General features: G+C 33.8%; 1 protein-coding gene across 2 annotated transcripts in view; it reads right to left on the bottom strand.

Annotated features, from left to right (window-relative positions):
* Stag1 (stromal antigen 1) overlaps window positions 1-21,103 on the bottom strand; it is a 462,283-nt gene that overhangs the window by 193,115 nt on the left and 248,065 nt on the right. For both annotated transcript variants that reach the window (XM_004624996.2, XM_023705036.1), the window contains exon 6: window positions 4,242-4,318. In XM_004624996.2, the coding sequence (XP_004625053.1) occupies window positions 4,242-4,318 (77 nt within the window). The remainder of the gene's footprint in view (window positions 1-4,241; window positions 4,319-21,103) is intronic.

Raw genomic sequence — 21,103 nt, 5'->3', positions numbered from 1 at the left:
TTAATAATCATCTGGCATTATTTATCATAAGGATACTTCTCTTAAGAACTTTAACTGCCTTTTAGGAACAACATGAAGAAGAGGGTTAAGACAATAAAGTAACATTGTGAATTAAGTTACCCTTACAACAAATTTCTACTATCAAGACTTCAGGCTAAAAAATATTTTCTTTTCTTTTTTTAAAGTGTTACTGAAGATTCAACACTGGATCTTTGCATTGAGCCATATTCCAATTACCTTTGTTATTATTAGACAAGATTTTAGGAAGTAATTTACTCAGACTGAGTTGAAATTTTCTATCCTATAGTCTTAACTTCCCACAGTGCTGAGGATATAAGCACGCACTACCATACCTAGCTCTGAAAAAATATATACTGTAGGAAAGCACAAATGAAAAAATTCAGAGAATTTAATGTGGAAATGGAAATTATTTGAGCTTTGCTGTTATTACTGCTTTTATATTTTTGGATTTAATCACTACAATATTTAATCACTTTAACTCTCACTAAAAATTTTAATGGTCAAAGATGCAAAGATTCTATATTTTTCAGAAAATAAATTCAGGAAACCAAATACAAAGAAATTAGAACAGCTACAGGCTAAGTTATAATCACTGTAGGAAAGAAAAATTTCTCAACTTCGAATTGAAGACTCAATTAATGCCCCAAATATGCCATGACAAAAATATCCTGATATATGCTCACATTTAATATATGAAAATTATGCCACTTGATGTTAAGGAAACAAACCTAAAAGTTTATAAATGGAAATATAACTAATAATCTGGGGAAGAAATCTTAGCTCCTAATAATGACTGATTCCAATAAGAAATACAGAGAGGGAGGGAAAGCGGCAGGGAGGGAGAGAGCAAGGGAGGGAGGGAAAAGAGCCACAGATTGTTCTGAGAATTTCTTTTTTAAAAAATTTATTTCTAAATCAAATTGATATTTATAATTACACAGCTCTCTTGGTTATGGGCAGGTTTCCAGGGCTTTAAAAGTTTATTAACAAACATTTGTATGCTAAAAGTAGAAACTAAGGTGTATTTTTCAAACAAAAAATCATATTTCATACCATCTTTTTCAGAATCCTAACAGGTTCACTGTAATGTCTTTACCATACTTTGTTTTTGTTTTCTTTTTTACCATATTTTCATATATGCTTATAGCAAGAAAATTTGAATGATTATAGAGAACTGGACATTGTTCTGGGCTATTAGAATCCAAGGGGTTTTTGTCATTAGGTCTTTTAAAATATTACAAGAAAATACAATTTACAAAGACTAACCTTTCTCATTTTGGGGAAACTAAATGACATATTTTGAGGGGAAAAGAGCACAGTATATTTGTAATATAAGCATTCTAAAGCAATTTCATGTGTGTACACAAAGTAGGAGAATAAATAAGCGATTAAACAGATAATCTTAAGTCATCTAACAATTTTGCTTTAAGCAAATCACTATCATAACTGTGTTCTTACAGAATTAAAAGGAAAATAATTAGAATGATGATTTTTTAAAAAAAGATTTCTTTGTTTAGGCCAGTAAATCAAATACTCAAAAACAAAGCACTTAGAGATATGAAAAAATACCTTTTGAATAATTTCATATGTTATATAAGTCATCACTTTTGGTAACAAACTATTCCTTCACTAAACCATAATATTTGACAGTATCACACAAAAATTTTCAGGCATATTTTCATTTCCCTGAGTTTCTCATCTTCTAGTTATCTAAAATAATACTGCAAAAGTAATGATTTCTGGCTGGGGAGATAGCTCAGAAGAATAATCATTTGCCAGAAAAGTGCAAGGGTCTGAGTTCAATCCGTGGTTCTGCCCTCCCCTCCTAAAAAAAGTAATGATTTCTAATCACACAATTTTAAAACAAACTTTCGTTTTCTTTCCAATTAACCTATTCTTCTATGTTAATGGGTTAACTTAATTCTTACTTTTTAAAACTTCCTTTAAACAATAGCTCTCAAATTTGGTGTACATTAGAATTACCTAGTGAACTTTTAAAATTTCCTATACTCTGGTCACACAGTTTTACAAATTAATCAGCATGCCTAGAGGATATGAGAAGGAGCCATCTATCAGTGCTTTTTAAAGATGGCTAGGGGATTCTAATAGTTTAGAAAAGTTTGGCAGCTGCTAATTTAAAATTCTTAATATTTTTTCATCAAACGGTTAGCGTACAGTATAATTTTTACTACTTTTTACCTATTATCCAAGTCACTTGTCTTACAAGCCTGGCATGGTGCCGTCAATCTAGCAGTTGGTGAATAAACCTACCAATCACAACTTAATCTAGTTTTATCTTCTACTCAACATGCATATACTCTTAAATTAATAAATGCTTTTTGTTGTTGGTTTGCTTTTTAGGGTATAGTAGCCTGGAAGAAATATTTCAGAATCAGATGTTTAGTTTTTTAAGTTAACAGAGCACATATATCTTATATTCCTTATAACCCCAATGGAGCCTAGGGCTGTTCCTGTAATCAAGAATATTAAAAGAGAGGCTACAGTTTGTATCTAGAATTCCTCTAAAGGTCCCAAATGACTTCCTTCCCAGAGTAGTGTTTTTCAGAGGTCTTGGAACCTCTAAGTTTAACAGGAAGTCTTGGGTCACCGTGAATAAGCCCTCCAAGTGGATTTGGATATATTAAAGTTAGCATGCTGCTCCACAGGCCCAAAAATCAATGGTCCAATTGATTATAAACTAGGACATCCAAAATTGTAAGCTAAAATTAATATCCATTAATTTTATAATGGATGATCTGATATTTCTTATAGAAGTCTAACATAGTATTTCATAAACATAGGTATATTTAAACTGATTCTGAAAAATTAAAACTGCATGTAACCTCATCTAAGTTAAAGTGAGGTTTTGCTACTAAACAAATCTGAGAAAACAATCTTTTAAGCCAGGCACAGTGGTACATGCCTGTAATCCCATCATTTCAGAGGCTGAGACAAAGAGGATCCCCACGGATTTGAGGCCAGCCTGAGATATATAAGGACTTCAAAGGCAGCCTAAACTCTACAGCAAGACTCTCTAAAAAACAAAGAATCCTGTGGCATTTCAGAGGCCTTTTACACTACAAACTGAAGACAACAAATTGTAAGCATATATCATACATGGGTCACAATGTAAGGTTCTCCCTTAGCACCTTATGGAATGTGACCAAAATAGTTTGAAAGCCACTGGCAGAATGTTTCTGTGAAGAAGCACATCTAAAATATTTTTAATATCAACTGCTAGAGTAAAGGTAAGCACCTGATGAGAAAGCCATCCATGTGTTATCTGTATTGAAGTACTGTTTAATGTGAGTTAATTTAATCATCTGTATTTTTAATAATGACAAGGCTGAGCCCACTCTCCAAAACCTGCTCTAGAAAAAAGGGACTCTTTTAGTGTTACAAGTCAGGAAAAGTCAACATTTACCAGAAAATACAAATCTTAAATCAAAAGGCAGAATATTAAAAGTGGAATTACTAGCCTAAGGCATGATGAGTTCAGTTACCATATAGCCAATATGGAAAAAAACTGAAAATGTTTTAGCATTTAGTACAGAAGTGCTTGGGACAATATTTCAGTGAACATAGGAAAGGAGATTATTATGTGAAGATAAAGAAAACACATTTATTGTAAGTGAAAACTGGAAGAGAGAATGTCCCAAATACAAAATTGTGGTTCATGATGTGGGATGTTGGGGTGTTTGAAAGCAGGGAGATTCCATAGCAAGTAATTCTGAGAAATACTGGGTTAAAGATAACCAGGTTTTTCCTCCATTAAGATTTCTAAGTACTTTTAATAAGATAATGTGATTTGTAATCACTAAGGTATGTATTGTATGTAGCCCTGCTTAGATTTCTTTGCCCTCCACATCTTTTTTTCTCCAAAGTATTTAATGGGACTAGCATTCCACAGAACAGATAAATGTTGGACACACATTAATAAATTTGGGAATTTGAGCAAGTCTTCAAGAATGAATGCAAACACTCACTTTCTACCTAGTACTATTAAATTTCTTTATTCTTACCAGTCATCAATCATTCAATGCTAGCTCTGCACAATGTAATCCAATACCTGAAGACTATTAAGTTTGGATTCAGCAGCATGAATTTTTATAAAAAGAAATAATCTTGTTTAATACTGAACACCAAATCAAAACAAAACTTAAAATGAACATATTAACCATTGAAAAGTAGGCAGTTTGACAAATACTGGAATGCTATACCTCATCAAATTCTTCAGTCATTTTTCTGATGATTTCTGCATTCTGCATATTTCGAAACATCTCTATTCTCACAGTACCTGTGAAACAACAGATTTTAGAGTTAATCTTTTTCTATCTCATGTTAAACATTAAGCTTAATCTGACCATTTTTGGAAAGCTGTATAAAGCCTTTTGGATTTTACTTTCCTTTTCTAATTCTTATATCAACTATTCTAAAGAAAAAAAAATTAAAGATGGGGTCTGGCTATGTAGTTTAGATCAGCTTGGAACTCACTATATAGCCAAAGCTGGCCTGGAACTAGTATGCCTCCTCTAGCTACAAGACTCCCACATGCTAGAATTACATGAAAAACTACAAATTCTTATTTAGAGAATTCAAAGTTCCCTAGACTTTTCTAAACTCTAGAAGTCCCATACATTGGATAAATATATAAAAGAGCATTGAACAAAGAGTGAAAAACATTGAATTTACATTACAAGAGTCCTATAGATAGTGATTTAAATATTCACTGACGTTATCCAGACATACAGCTAGGTGGCTGGTTTTTAAATTTTTTTTAAAAAAATTTTTATTTATTTGGTACAGGGTCTCATTACACAGCTCAAACTGTGATCTTCCTGTTTTCAGCCTCTCCAGTACTGGGATTACAGGCAGGCATTACCATGCCCGGTTTCAGTGGCCAGCTCAGCATGTCTCAGAGCAGGGCCAGAGTGGCATGTGGTGCCAGGTATCGAACAGTACTGCGCTTGCCTAAGGAAGTACTTAGTCTGCTAAGCTATCTCACTTGTCCTTAGGTGACTGTTTTCTAAATCTCTAAGGATTTCTATACTCTCACAGTTCTTGGGAGGTTGAGGCAGGAGGTTCACAACCAGTTGAAGGGCATCCTGGGCTACAAAAGAAATTTTGAAGGACAGCCTAAGCCACTTAGTGAGACCCTGTCTCAAAAAAACCAAAAATCTCCAAGGATACAATAGTTATCTCCCTTTTAGCTATGTTACATTTATTATCAAAGTGTTCTTTTGGAAATTTAAAGTAAAGTGCTCTTTAACCTAATAAAACATTTGTTACAACTGTTCTCCCTGAACATCAAAAGTTGCTAAGTAAGTTCTACATGAATATAGGTAAGCGACTAAAGAAAAAGTTAACTCTTCTATTTCATACTACTTTTTCCCCTCAAATTTTATCTCAAAGTTGTTTGTATAGATTTTATCATTATACTGATAATAAACAGTTGTGGGTTTTGAAAGCTTGCATTAGAAAATCAGTATAAAGAAACAGAAACAAAGCTCAAAGTCAACCTTAGGAAAAAAGAATCATGGCCTCACAATTAGGGTGCACTTTTACCTGTTTACATGTAACATCACGTCAAATAATTACCAAGATGAAGACTCCATGAATCTTATTTATTTACTTATTTATTTTTAAATGTATTTTAGTACAGGGACTACAGAGTCTCACTACACAGATCAGACTCTTATGAGCCTCCTGTTTTCAGCCTCCCAAGTGCTGGGATTACAGACGTGCGCCACCACACCCAGTCTCAGTTGCCCTCTCAGCACACCCTGGGAGTGGGGCTGGCATGGCATGCCGGGGATCAAACTCCAGTACCTGTACCTGCCTAAGCAGGCACTTTAGCCCATGAAGCATTTTTAGAATGGTGACTATATTAAGTACCATAAATAGGCATTCCCTATATATAAGTACAGATGAGAGAGGGTCCAAGATGATACTTGGGGGAAAAGAAAAATATGTTGTTTTTTGTTTTTTTGTCTCAAATATGCAACTTCTTGCCAAGCATGGTGGTAGATGCCTCTAATCTTAGCATTTGGGAGGCTAAGGCAAGAGGATCACCATGTGTTAAAGGACAGCTGGAATTACACAGTGAGACCCTGTTTCAAAAAAACAAAAAACAATAACCAAACAAGTAATCAACCAAATAAGCAAACACTCACAAGAACATAAAAACATATAACTTAAGCAAAATAAAAATTTTGTAATGATTTTTATCTTATAACTAAAAAGTACTGAAGGTTTTTAAAGTACTATAGAACAACTTTTGTTTTGTAAAGATGTTTTAAAAAAATGAATGGAAAGTCTATATTCAATTACCATCACTAATAAAACTCTGGCAAACATTCTTAAATATCACCGAAATCAAACAAAATTTAAATTCGGTTAATGAATTATCTTGTTACTTTGAAATAAGATTCCCACAGACACATAATTTCCAAGATTTGTTTTCTAGCATTAATATGGACAGTACAGTTGGAGCTAAGAAACCGCTTCCTCTTGACTCACCTGAATGTGGGCAATGCCCAAGAGCCAAACCCCTCTGACATTTGTCTAAGCAAGGCAAAGTTAGAAAAGACCCCAGGAAATTGCTAAAGGTCCTGGCCAGGGCACATGTATTTTTAGATCCATCAGCTGACCTATATGACCTTTCATCATTTGGAACTTTATGTTAAAGATTCACACATATGGATTGCATGCATGTCATACATCCAATTATAACCAAGGGAATCATAGAAAAGGGGATACACAGTTGATACAATTAAGATGTTTCAACTGTATCACACTGCTTGTCAATCATATTGCCAATCATGAGCTGAAAAGCCCAATGGGAGGTGCTTTATGTGAGGTCCATTTTCAAACCTGTAAATACAACTTATCCCATGGCTGTTCCTTTCTTCCTGTTACCCAGTGCCATTTCTTTCCCCACATGTGTTATTTTTCCTTTTTCTGGTAGCATGAATCTACTCACTCTATGCCTATCTTTCCCTGTTAACTTTACAAAATTTAGCTGTTTTTTTCCTTACTGCTGTGTATGCTTGTTTTTCCTTATTGCTGTGTATGTAACTTCTTTGTTCATCATGCACACACAAAAACCTGTCTCCCAAAAAAACACCAACCAAAGTATAAGCACTTTTAATAAAAGTACATTTATGAATGTTGGAACAAATGAAGACTAGATTTTTAAATGATTAAACATAAGATTGTTCAAGCTCAAGTGCACAAAAGGAAGTTAATACCCAAAGAATTAAAAATAAATTCTGAAGTGCATGATAATAGCACATTTTAAAAGGATTAGAGAAAATGCTTGAAATTGAGAGCTTAAAGTAAATCTATTACAATAAGTCGACACTAAATGTTAATCAATTTAACAATAACCCACAACCGTCGGACCAACTATCAGCACTAAATGGATTTTAAATATTACTATAATAAATACTGTAGTAAATCTATACTACAACAATTACAAGGTCTACAGTCAATCTTTCTATCTTGAACTACAAGTCAAAGAATTGGCAAACTAAGCTGCTCACAAATCCTTAAACCACAGAAGAGATACTAAATGGTTGATGCTGTATGATATTATTCATTAAATAGTAACATAAAATTAATATAGATTTCTTAGGAATATCATTCATAATTCCTGGAAAAATTCCTATATTAAAAGCAAAGATTTTCTTTTATTTATTTATTTTTTTTGGTGGAACTGGGGATTGAATTCAGCACCTTGCGCTTGCCAGGCAAGCACTTATTCTACTGAGCCATCTCCCCGGCCCTAAAAGAAAAGATTTTCAAGACAGATTATCACAAGGCAGAAGCACCAGCACTCAGGAGAAACTTGGGAGATCACCAAGCTACATATTTGGACATGTATAGGGGAGGGGAGCAAACAAAAGCCTAATGATAGGATGGTAACTTGAAGGAGAAGGCCATCAGATGAAATACAGTAATAGAGTTGTTTAACGATACATCAGAAATAGGGTAAAAGAATCAGGCCTCTAATTAGCATTTCAGTAAGTTTCATGATGGGCCATTTTCACTCTCTGTGTCTTATCATCTATATTTCACTTTGCTCCTAAAATTATTTTTATGCTGGGCTTCTCACATAAGGAAAACCACTAATAAACATCTTTAAAGCTGAAAGGGGTTGGGAGAGATAAGAACAAAGACTATTTCTCAATCCTGACACTGCCTTCAGTTATATTTTTAAATACACTGTCTAAACACCTGCCTGGCAAGTGGAAGAACCTAGGTTTGATCCCTGGTACCTCATGCTTTGCTGGCCCTAGAACCCTGGGCATGCCGCAAAACTAAGCCTGGTGGCCCATGCCTGTAATCCCAGCACTGGGGAGACTGAGGCAGAAGGATCACTACGTGTCTAAACTTCATAGTGAGACCCTATACCAAACAAACAAACAAACAAACAAACAAATAAATAAATATTAAAAAGATTAAATACATTGTTCCCAACTCTTCCTGTACCATTACTAATATTAATAACCCAAAATTATTAAAACAGTAGAAATATTGCTAAAAATTACTAAATTCTCTAAATTACATACCCACATATGACTGGATCTTTGAAAACTTTTTTTTTTTTTTTTTTAATATATCTGGTTGTTGCAGGGTCTCACTACACAGCCTGAACTCATGGTGATCCTTCTGATTTCAGCCTCCCCAGTGCTGGTATTACAGGCATGTGTCAACAGACCCAGACTCTGCTTGGTTCAGCCTGCCCTGGGGATGGAGCTGGCAAGGCATGTGGTGCTAGGGATAGAACTGCAGTTCCTGTGCTTGCCTAAGCTTACCTAAGCAAGTGCTTTCACCCAATGAGCTATTTTGCTGGTCCCTGAAGACTGATATTACCACTAGTTATTTTCTTCATGTAACCCAATGCTATAAATTTCTACTATAGTTGTAAAGGCTTCTAGCTCAACTGATCTATATAACTCAATACAAAACCTTAGAAATCATGAGAAAACAAGGTAGTAAAAATGTCTCAAAGAATTCACAGAATTCCTTGCTCCTTTTTTCTTATGTCTATTTTTGTTTTCTCTTAATTTTTCAACCTATGTACATAACTTCTCTTTCTTTTTATTTTATCCTCTATTTCTGTATTTTTAATCTTTACTTACTTTTACAAACATATTTCTATTGCCCCAAAAGATCACTGCACCAAGATCACTTCTCCTTCCCATATTAGTGTTTAAAGTTTTTCTTTTCCCCTTGCATTCTCCATTCCCAAGCCCTGTATCTTTAATATAAGCATGTTGTTAATCTTTTGATAATAAGCTCAGTCCATAAAATTACTCTGAATTTTTTCCCACCATTTGGAGATACAGCACTAACATTTAGTACACGTTAACTATAAATCATGTCTGAAGCTTTACATTATAATTCATATTTCTTCTCTAGGATTAAGAGTGGCACACAATTGGCTGTTATGTCATACTAATGTTCAATCTGTCCTGGACAATAATACTAAGTTAACTTACTTGATATTATTGTCATTTCTCTGTAAGCTAATACTTACATTACCTTTGTGACATTGACAATACTTTAGTACATTACCAGAAAACTTGGTTTTGAGGTTAACTATACTGCATTCTCCCCTCCCAAGTTATCCAAGGTATTGAATCCTGCTGTTATGGTAAAGGGTTACAGTCAGCCCCTGCAGAGTACATCACTTAATAAAACAGAAGACATCTCTATGCTAGCAGTAAAGTTTTAGACTAAAAACATCCCCAAAACTCAACACAAAGCAAAACAAAAGAAGAAAACAATAAACACATAAGAAGGAAACAAAGTATCTTCTCAAATTCCTAACTCCAGAATTCAATCCTAGGGGCACCCAGGGGTAGAAAAGCATTAAGGCACCTACCAGAATTACTTGAAAGGATAACAGAAAAATTAAAAACAGATCAAAAATGTTTTCAGCATGATAAAATAGACAGAAAAATAATGAAACAAGTAACTCAAAAGATGCAGGAGCTTTCAGAAGAAACCAATAAAATGCTAGCTGTGCTAAACAAGATGGTACAAAACATGAATAAGCAGTTGACAATCGAAGAGTTCAAGAAAAGGTTTCAATTAAAAATGTAGGCGATTAAATACAGAATCATAATGGGCAGCAAAAGCAACCAACATGAAGAAAACTTCAGAAGTAGAAAACAATTTCATCAAAGACAAATGATTCAGACACATTAAAACATGAAAAATGGGTTCAACAGCCACTAGATGACTCAGAAGACTAAATAATAACTAGAATAAAGGAAAAATTAGAAGACAATATAAATTGCATAAAAATGTTCATAGAAATAATGGCAGAAAACTTCCCAAATATAGGAAAAGAAAGAGACATATAGACCACCAAACAGCTTCTACCCCTGGGTGCCCCTAGGATTGAATTCTGGAGAGTTAGGAATCTGAGAAGATACTTTGTTTCCTTCTTATGTGTTTATTGTTCCCTTCTTTTGTTTTACTTTGTGTTGAGTTTTGGAGTATTTTTAATCTAAATCCATTACAGAGATAAAAATCTTAAAAGCTGTTAGAGAAAGGTAATCAATCACATAAAAAGGTAACTCCATTAGGATCATAGCAGACCTCTACACAAGCCTTCAAGGCCAGGAGGGCTTGGAGTGAAGCAGCTCAAACCTTAAAAGACAACTTCCAACTGACTTATGTATCCTACAAAACTTTCCTTTAAAACAGATGAAAAAACAAGGAATTTCCATGAGGAGCGCTACAAGAAATTCATGACCAAATCAGCAGTACAAAAAATTATCAATTACATGCTAGACAAAAGAGAATGAAGACAAAATACCAGTAAATCAAGAATAATGAATATATACGGCAGGGTGAGCAGCTAAGCCAAAAGGGGGAGGGCAGAGAGAAGGGAGGGAGGGAAAGAAACAGAGTAAAGGAGGAGGGAAGGAAGGAAAGAAGGGAAGGAAGGAGGGAGGGAATGAGAAACAGCAACGGGAAAATAATGCAAAAGAAGTAAGTCAATACCTCTCAGTAATAATTCTCAGTAATAATTCTCAGTATAAACGGGTATGTTTCATGTAAACTGAAAAACATGGAAATTAAACTATATCCTCTTAATCATTGGGGCACAAATGAAATTTAAAAAGAAACTGTAAAATTTGTGCAATGCAATGACAATGGCATTTCAACATACTTCTTTTTCCTTTTGTATATCCCTGATTAATTAAATGCATATGCTTTGGGTTTCTCTTTTCTGTAACATCGGTCCAAAGGTCTATCTTAATGCCAGTGCCACAGTGACTTAATTACTGTAGATTTGCAATGTTCAAGACATGGATTTGATGGGACTGAACCTGGGGACTGAAGCATGTGCTCTCACTGAAGTGCACCCCCATGTCCTATAATGTACTTTGAAATCTGGGTGAACAGTGTCTCTGCACATATCCTTCTTGTTTAAGTTTGTTTTGGTCCTTGGTGAGTCTGTTGATCCCCCCCCCCCCACCGCCACACACCATGAAAAATGCTCTTGGAATTTAGACAGAAAATTACATCAGATGTGTAGCACATTTAGGGAAGCAGGGAAGTTAAAACAATTTCAATTTTAAGTTTTCAAATCTTTAAATAGGCGCTGGGGAGATGGCTCAGTAGTAATTCTACTTATTCTTAAACAGTAGAATAAGCGTTTCCCTGGCAAGCGAAAGGGTCTGAGTTCAATCTCCAGCTCCACAAACAAACAAACAAACAAACAAAACCACAAAAAAAACCCCACAAAACAAATCTTTAATTAGAAGATATCTTTGGGTATGATGTCAATCCCCGGTTTGGCAAAAAACCCAAAACAAAACAAACAAACAAACAAACAAACCCAAAATCTTTAAATAGAAGATATGTTTGTCTCTAAATATTTCTTAACAGTCCTTTATAGTTTTCAGTAAATCTCTAACTTTCCTAGGTGAATTCCTAAAGACCTTTTTTTTTTTGACAAGACTACAAATTAGATGGCTTTCTTAATTTCATTTTCATTTAGTCCATTAAAATATTAGTGTGGTCATTAAGATTTTCTATGTATAAATACATGCCATACAATCTGGGACAACAGTATACCTTTCTTTCTGACCAAGATTTCTTGTTTCTTCTGTTTGCCTGGACATGGTTTGAAGATTCCCAAACTTAGCTTTTCATTACCAAGTTATGCTAGGAGTAGCCATATACCTCTATGCTTAGTTTTCTGAAAGGTGGTTTTATTTTGTCACTATGTAAAGGGTGAATTTTATCAAAGACTCTGTGTCTATTGAGATGAAGGTATGATTTTTAATCTTTCATTAGGTTATTATGGCATACCATAAGTGATTTATGTATGTTGACCTATCCTTGAAACTCAAAAGATAAACCCCACATGGCCCTAGTATACAACCAATTTAATAATGCTAAATTTGGTTTACTATTCTTTTCTTTAAACTTTTTTACATATATATTTAATAGCTATGTTAGTCTGAAGCTTTCTTGTGATGTCTTTGGTTCTACAATCAAGGTAATGCTACCTTCAAAAAATGAATTAGAAGTGTTTCATCCTCAACTCTTTGGAGGAAAATGAGACTACTCATTCTTCTGTGAATTTGAGAACTTATCAAGTGAAACCATTTGGCTTTAAGCTTTTCTCTTTTGGGATTTTTCTAGTGACTAATTCAAATTCCCAATAGTCATATGTCTGTCTATGTTTTCTATTTCTTTTCAAGTCACTTGTGAGAATATGTATGTTGCTAGGAAGACACCCATTTCTTCTAGGTTGTCCAATTAATTGGCATATGGTTACTCATAGTAGTCTTATGAGATGCTCATATGTCTCTTATTTTATTTCTTCAAATTTTACTTGTTTTTTGATGATTAAAAACCTTTAAAAAGCAGTGGTTACACATTTTACATAATTTGCTTTTTGGGTTGGTCTAACACTTTTCTCATGGTCAGATAGCGCTTACATTTGTTGTATTTTAGGGGAGGGGAATAGTCTTTCTCTTTATATAAAATCAATGGTACAGTTTAGTACTGCAACTAAACAAGCTATTAGTTATTATCAACTAGGTAAGGTAATGTTTCAAGTTTTTTTCACTGTACAGATATACTTTTGCCACCTTCATTACTGTACTATTTGGAAGTTGTATGTACAACCACCAATAAGGGAGTGAGAGTTTTGCTTCATTTTACACTGATTATTTGAATTATGCGTTCTACATTTTCTATGATCATATACTTGAGAGAGAAATAAATATAAATCTACTAGAAAATGTACGGAAAACTACACCAAAATGTTTTACCCTGGTCTCTTCTACTAATTCTTATCCTGTCCTCTATGTAACAGTTTTCCTACAGTAAAAAAAACCACTGAGATTATTTTCATTATTACTTAAAATACTAACTGTACATTTAAAAGTTTTCAAAACACTGATAATAACTTTCAAAGTATTCCAAAGAAAACCAAAGGCCATGAAAAAAGTTAATTTATAATACAAAAGATAATGTAGACGATATCAAAAGTAGAGGATTCAAAATTCTTCATCTTCCTCAAAAACGAAATTTTGAAAAATTTCAATATGTTATTTATAAACATGCACTATCATCCATGGGAATAAATCATTTTAAAATGATATATTACAAGGTCTTGATTGTAATAAAAATATATTGTAAATATTGATCATATAAAGCCTGTTCTTGAAATCCAACACAAAATATAAAAAAACATTCTGAATAGCATCGGAACACTCAACATGTAATAATAAATTATTAGCATAAAAATGCTTAAAACAGACTATAGAAGAAATGCTAAAATCATTTTTCCCCTGATGCTATTTGCTGAGTTCAAGTGCTTAAGTGGGAGTTCTAAAGTAAAAGTACAGGAGTAATAACTCATTCACAGGAAGAAGACTTAAAAGAGATTTCAACTTTAGGTTTAAGGCTACCCAAAGCAATAAATTTACTTCTTTATATTATGGAGGGAGTATTTTTTTTTCATACTACATACATAAAAGGAGAGAAACATCTGAAAAATAATAATTAAAAAACTGGTGCTTCCCTAAAATTAAACTAAATTCATATATTCTGGTATATGAAACCTCAAACTCTGTATGTAATTGCAAATATTCCAAGTTATGAAATATTTTATTCTAACTAATATATCTGGATTCAGATTACCTCAAGTTCTACATTCAATTACAAGTGGTCCTAGGCTAGTAGCACCCACAGATGCATGTTGAACAAATGCTAAATCCTAGCTTGGAGAAATATACCTTTAATTTGGCTTCAAATAAATCTGAGAGAAAATAAAGATCTTCAAATAAAAAGTTGTAAAACATACTATGACAAAAAGAAACACTCAAAAGAGCAAGCAAGAAGCAAGAGCCAGAAACAGGCTCACAAAGATGTAAATCACAAGTATTATCACATATAGATTATAAACAATATTTAAAAGGAAAGTTTTAAAGACAATATTAAATACTGCCAAAGAAACAATTCAATAAAGTTACTGCTGGCAAAATAATCAAGTAGCTGAGACTTATGGAAGTGGACAATACAGCAATCAAGATCAGAAGGCTTACAAGAAGGACACAGATTTAAAAAGATTAAGTGAACTGTAAAAGTGAGAAAATATTTAGAAAGTAGCATAGAAATACAAAAATATGAAAAGGGGCACAGAAGGAAATATGCAGTTCATTAAGATAATTCCTGAAGTACAAGAGAAAATGGGAAATAAGTAATTTCTAAATGAATAAAAATTGACAAATTTTAATTCCAGTGAAAAACATCAATCCAAAGAAATATATACTTAAGAGAACTCAGAGTACCAGAAAGAAAAAATTTTGAACTTGAGAAAAATAATTATTGAAGTAAAAAATAATTATTCTCTACAACAAGACAGAATGTGCTCAAGATGTAGAAAATAACTGGCAATGTAGAAGTATATATCCATAAAAGCCTGTTTTAAGAAATACAAAAAAATTTTCAAATGGTATTCTACAGAGTGAGTGACTCCTAGAATCTCAAAAGGATTTCCAAATGTATTGTAGGCAGAAGTGATCTCAGATATACCTGATCTGAAGAAAAGAACAGAAATCTATTGTATTGCACCAATAGTTAATAATACTGAATTACATATTTAACACTTTATTGAATTTGAGATGGTAGATCTCAAATTCAATAAAGAACAACCACGTATATATGTAAAGCTAAACACATGTTAACTTTACTTTTGCAAAGTAAAAAAAAAAAAAAAAAAGATTCAGGGAAAAACTGTATTTAAATTATAACCTATGTAGGAAGTAAATGGAATTATAGTGTTTTACATCCTTGTATTTTCTGGGGAAAAAGAGTAAAGGAACCAGTCATGTATTTCTTTTTTCTAGTTTTCCATGTCATAATTAAAACTTAGTTTTAAAATTTCAGTATTATTCTTTTCTGTACATGTAAGAAGGTATGAAAGAATTAAAATAGATTCTGCAGAAGATAGTAATATGTAAGAGGCCATAATAAAACACTTTTTAGCTTCTACTGGCCTAATGCAGATACTGAGACAATGACAGCAGTGCAATGAATTTATGTAGGAGGCAATGCAGTGGAGTCATCAAAGAAAGAAAGAAGAGCAGACAATAAAAAAGTGGATTATGTACCTAGTCAATTACTATGGTAGTAGAATTACTAAACTAGGGAATAACTAAGCTCCTAGGGAAACTCTAGAAGTCACAGTACATCAGGCAATTCACAATCATCCCAAAGAGGGACAAAACAGTTCAGGTATTTCTTTTTTAAATTTTATGTATTTGGTACAGTCTTACTAGCAGCTTGGACTCACAGTGATCCTCCTGTTTTCGTCTTTCCCAGCGTTGGGATTACAGGCATGCACCACCAGGCCCAGACTGTTTGACATTTTTGTTTTGATTTGCAGTTAAGGTATTTACACACTAACTACAAAACAGTTATTAGCTGAAGTCTTAGATACCAAACTATGTTGTGAGATGCACTGGATACTTCTGCAAATTCATCTGGACACTGGGTATTTTCAATATTGAAAAGAACGAATATTTGACATATGTCAGGTAGCAGGACTATTAATGAGCATAAAGTAATTCATACTTTCAATATCAGAATGTAATTTATATCTTTTGATGATGGTATCTTTGAGAAGCTTAGTTTTTAAATATACTGTGAGAAAACCAATATGGAATATGAAATGAGAACCGAGGACTTATACAATGCCCAACAGATGTACAGACACATTACTAAGTAACTGTGGTTATGTAAGAGTTGAATGCAATTATTTTCTTTCATCGCACTTTTGTTAACAGATAAGTAGTTAGGATATAAATACTACAGTGATAACTTACAAATGCAAATTTAGTTGGTAAACAAAAGTACTTGGCAAAATTTTGTTTTTGCTTGCAAACTCCACACTAGGTGACAAAAATAACCACAGCTATCTTTATCACACAAACAAAAATGTGGCCATCTTTACACAACTGTGGAATAACAAGTTCATGTAGTATAGATTTAACCATTCTATGAAAGGAACCATTAGCTATCGCTTTTTGCCTAGAAAAAATTACTGAGATGCTAACGAGTCCATAAGGAGGGAAAATTGAGGAAATTCTTTGATTAACTACTTCTAGGTAAGGTTAATTCTTCGCCAACCATGTACTCCAATAAGGAAGTTCTTAGGCATTTGGAAGTCCTCTTTTAGACACAAGTGCTTTATAACTAAGAAAGAAAGTTCATTTTATTATTACTTTTTTTTTTTTTTTTGCTGGTACTGGGGATCAAACTCACAACCTTATACTTCTCAGGGAGGTACTTAGGCCGCTGAGCTATATCCCCACCCCTTAGAAAGCTAATTTTAACCACCAATTCTCAAACATATCTTTATTAAACAAAAACAAAATTCTCAACAGAAACTATAAACATCTCAATACATATTTGTGAAATTAATTATTCAAATATACATGTTTATGCCAATATGGAGTATTTAACAATACTTTGAATACATGGATAACAAGCCTTCATTTTGTCAAGCAAAATTCTACAAACAAGAGAAGCATTTTTATAACCAACTAAGAAAGTGAATTTTATTATTACTTTTTCTTTTTTTTTTTGCTGGTACCAGGAATCAAACTCACAATTTTATTCTTCCCAGGCAGGCACGTATACTGCTGAGCTATATCCCCAGCCCTTATTGGCAAAAACAGTCCTTTATTAGGTCTTCCTTGCTTCTTCAAACAGCTTTCGTATGCACAACTACACTAATATTATTTTTGTTTTGTTTCTGTTACTGGGCATTGGGCACAGGAAAGCTCCATAGAATAGTCCTGTCAACAAAGTTTCAATCAAGTTTTCCTTTGCCACTATTGCTACCTCACTGATACTCAATATATCCTATGTTAGTCTATACTGACTTGGGATCCCAACAGTAAACAGATTTTACTCTAAATGGTTCAAATGAAGAGACAATGCATGGGCAGTCAGGGAGGCAACTAGGAACATGATAGAAATAAGATAGTTAACACAGGAAACCAACACCATATACTGAATTGTATGGGTCAAATTGAAGGTAGTGATACTGGAGACAAAATGATCAAGGGATTGCTCATATTACTTATGAAAAGACGTTTCAATATGTCACTTTGAGCCAGGAACTAACAGGATGAAAGTTTTATGATCCCCATCCTGCCATGCCCTTGCCTCTTTACCATTTCAAAACCGTTTTTCTATAATATCTATTTATCATTGTATCTTAGGCATTTTTTCTTTTTTTGGTGGGGGTGGTACTAGGGATCGAACTCGGGACCTTGCACTTGCCAGGCAAGTACTTAGTCCACTGAGCTATCTCCCAGTCCCTCTTATGCAGCTTTATAGGAAAATGAGCTGATAAAATAACAACCAATATTATAGAAATGTAATTTGCAACCAAAAGAATTCTTATGAAATGGAAAACTCCCCATTTGTTTCACCTTGTGGCATTGTGCATCAAGTGTCTACTTTTAGTGTAATTTTATGAATCTTTTATAATATAGATGCTGAATAAGTTAATTTTAAATCATTTAATAAGCCTTCTCTACTCCAAGGTTACAAAGGAATTCTTACTCTATTTTAATGGTTTATTATTTTTGTTTCTGCTATTTTTTGTTTTTATACTTAAATCTTTTTTAAAAATGGTTTTTGCTATATTGCTGAGGCTGGCCTCAAATGGTGAGTTCTTCCCTCAGTTTCCTCCATAGCTGAGACTGTAGATATGTGCTACCATGTGCAGAGTGTACTGGAAATCTGTCCTGATAAAATTAAGAGTGAGGTGAAGAGTTGAAAGATCCCGTTTCCTTTTGTCTTTAAAAGGAAATTCCACTGTACCTTTTAACTGACTGTACTTGTATGAGAGAGAATTTCTAGACCTCATACCTTAATATATTACTGAATTACTTTATTGTTTGTATTAGTTTTGAAAGCTGATTCTCCTGAGTTTTTAAAACTTTCAACATTATTTTCATATCAGGGTCTACAGAGTCTCACTATACAAATCAGACTCATAGCAATCCTCCTGTTTTCGGCCTCCCAAGCGCTGGGATTACAGGCATGCTCCACCATGCCAGTTTCAGTCTCTATCACAGCATGCCTTGGAGGCAGGGCCAGCATGGTAAGCCAGGGATTGAACCCTGGCCCCTGTGTTGGCCTAAGCAGGCACTTTAATCTGCTGAGCTATCTGGCTGGCCCTCAACATTATTTTCAAAAAGAGATATTTATTTAAGTTTTACCTTAATTTTAACAGTCGTGTGGGTAGGCAGACTTGTCTTGACAATGAAAACAACTAGTATCCCCTGAGCAAGACTCTGGCTCTGCAGTTACAACTCTCTTCTCTGCTGTGCTGAAGCTGAGGGATCCAACACTGGGCCTTGTGCATGTTAGGTAAGCACTCTAATCTAGAGGTAGATCCCTTATCCCAGGATCCGCTTCCCATTTTTACTTCATTTGAACCATCTTGATATAATTTTAGACTAACAAAGATTAAAAAGCCCCAAAATTATCCTCTACCCAAATTCTCCAGATATGACATTTTATATCTGTTTTTGTTTTTTTTTTCCCCCCCTTTAGCTATTCACTTGCACATGCTCCTTTCCCCCTGGGCAATGTAACAGTAAGCCACAATATCATATCCACTTCTCTTTAATATGCCAATGTGCCTCTCAAATAAAAGATCTATTATGCAACCATAGTATAATGATCAGAATTATAAAACAACTGCTACAAGTCGAATGGTAAAGAGTCCACAAAACTAATTTGAACTTCAGTATTTGTCTTCGTAATGTCCCATATATATCAAAAGAAATTATACTTTTATTTGTGGTCCTGAATTAGTGATTCTCCTGCCTCATAGCCTTCCAAGTGCTAGAATTATCAGCATGTGCCATCACACCTAGTTGTCACATATATTTAAGTGTTAAGGTAGAATTTTTTTTGATTCATTTTTTAGCATTCCATGACGCTGAAATTCCTTACATATAGAATACTTTCTTTGAAGTATTTATTTTAATTTCAGCTTGTTTGATGCTCACTCACAAACAGATTCAGGCTATACGTTTCTGGCAAAAATACTGTACAAAGAAATGACCTTAGTTTCTGAGTACATGTCAAACAAAACATGCTGTCAATTAGCTCTATAATTTCTTGAAGTTTGTTTTCTTCCTTTAACTAAGGTATTGTTTCACTAGGTTTCTACACTGTTAAGTGTCTACTCATTGTAAACAGTGTATTTCCTTTAAAGCGACATAGAGACTAGGTGAAAACTGTATTTTTCATCAAGCTCTACTCTTCCAACTTAAAAAAAAAAATTACTTTTCAGACAGCATCTCTCTATGTTCAGGCTAGTCATGAACTACACCATGCAGCAGAAGTGCTCTAACACTGAGCCACATTCTCACCGTTAGTCTTTTTTTTAATACCTGTTTAAGGTTAAGAATGGACAGTTTCATTTGTTATGCTTGCACTCAGTTTTAGGATTTGGATCTTAATTATCTGGTATTTTGATTTTTGTTGAGTATATGAAATATTAGTAACAAAAGTTGGGCTATTTGAAAAGTATATTCAAAACAAGCATCACTGTCCCTAATCTATATCCCTTAAATTTCACCTCATTCACACATGCCCTTGACTTTGTTAAAAAACCTCATTTTTCTCTGGGTACTTTTGGGGTAGGGTGTTATGGAGTGAACCCAATGCTTTCATAATGAGCTACATTGCTAGCCCACCCTCTCCCTTCTTTGAGGCAGGGCCTCATTGTGTAGACCAGGCTGACCTTGAACTTGCAGTGATCCTCCCGCCTGGACTCCTGAGTGCTGGCTTTAGAGGTATGTGTCATCACGCCCAGCTCCTAGTCCCCTTTTAAAAACTAAAAAAGAAAAATTTTTGACAAAAGGTCTGAAAGTCTTTAAATTACCCTATCTTGAATTTGGGATCCTCCTGCCTCAGCTTCTCAAAATACCAAAAATAAAAGCAATGCCATCATGTTTAGCTTTAATCTTGTTCTTTGGTTTACCTTTTAATATTTCTTTCTTGTTAAATGAGCAAACATATGAACATATATGTGTGTATGTATATGAACACATATATCTCTACTACTATTCTTTTTTTGGTGGAACCGGGGGTTGAACTGAGGCCCTTGTGCTTGCTAGGCAAGCGCTTATTCTACTGAGCCATCTCCTCGGCCCCTTCCTTTTTTCTTACAGAAAAAGTTGAAGACTTTAGTTTTTCTTTTTTCTTTTTTTTAGGTACAAACTTGTTCTTTTTTTTAAGTCAACAGAAAATGGAAATATACTTTTTAAAGTTTCTAATACTGGGAGAAGATATCATACAATGTCTTTTTAAATAAATTGTAAATCAAAGATACAGTATAAATCTTAGAATGAAAATTAAGATTAATCAATATTCAGAAATTTAAATGTTTCAAAACAGTTGAACTAAGAACAAGTTTTCATGATAGCAAAGAAGTACTAAGAGTAAAACATAAGATAAATACTGGAATGGCAAGTAAATGACCAGCACTTCTAACAGTTTGAGG

This window comes from Octodon degus, unplaced genomic scaffold (genome assembly GCF_000260255.1).
Source record: "Octodon degus isolate 3935 unplaced genomic scaffold, OctDeg1.0 scaffold00008, whole genome shotgun sequence".
NCBI lineage: Eukaryota > Metazoa > Chordata > Mammalia > Rodentia > Octodontidae > Octodon > Octodon degus.
The sequence above is the reverse complement of the archived record's forward strand: the minus strand, read 5'-3'. Positions and strand labels throughout refer to the sequence as shown.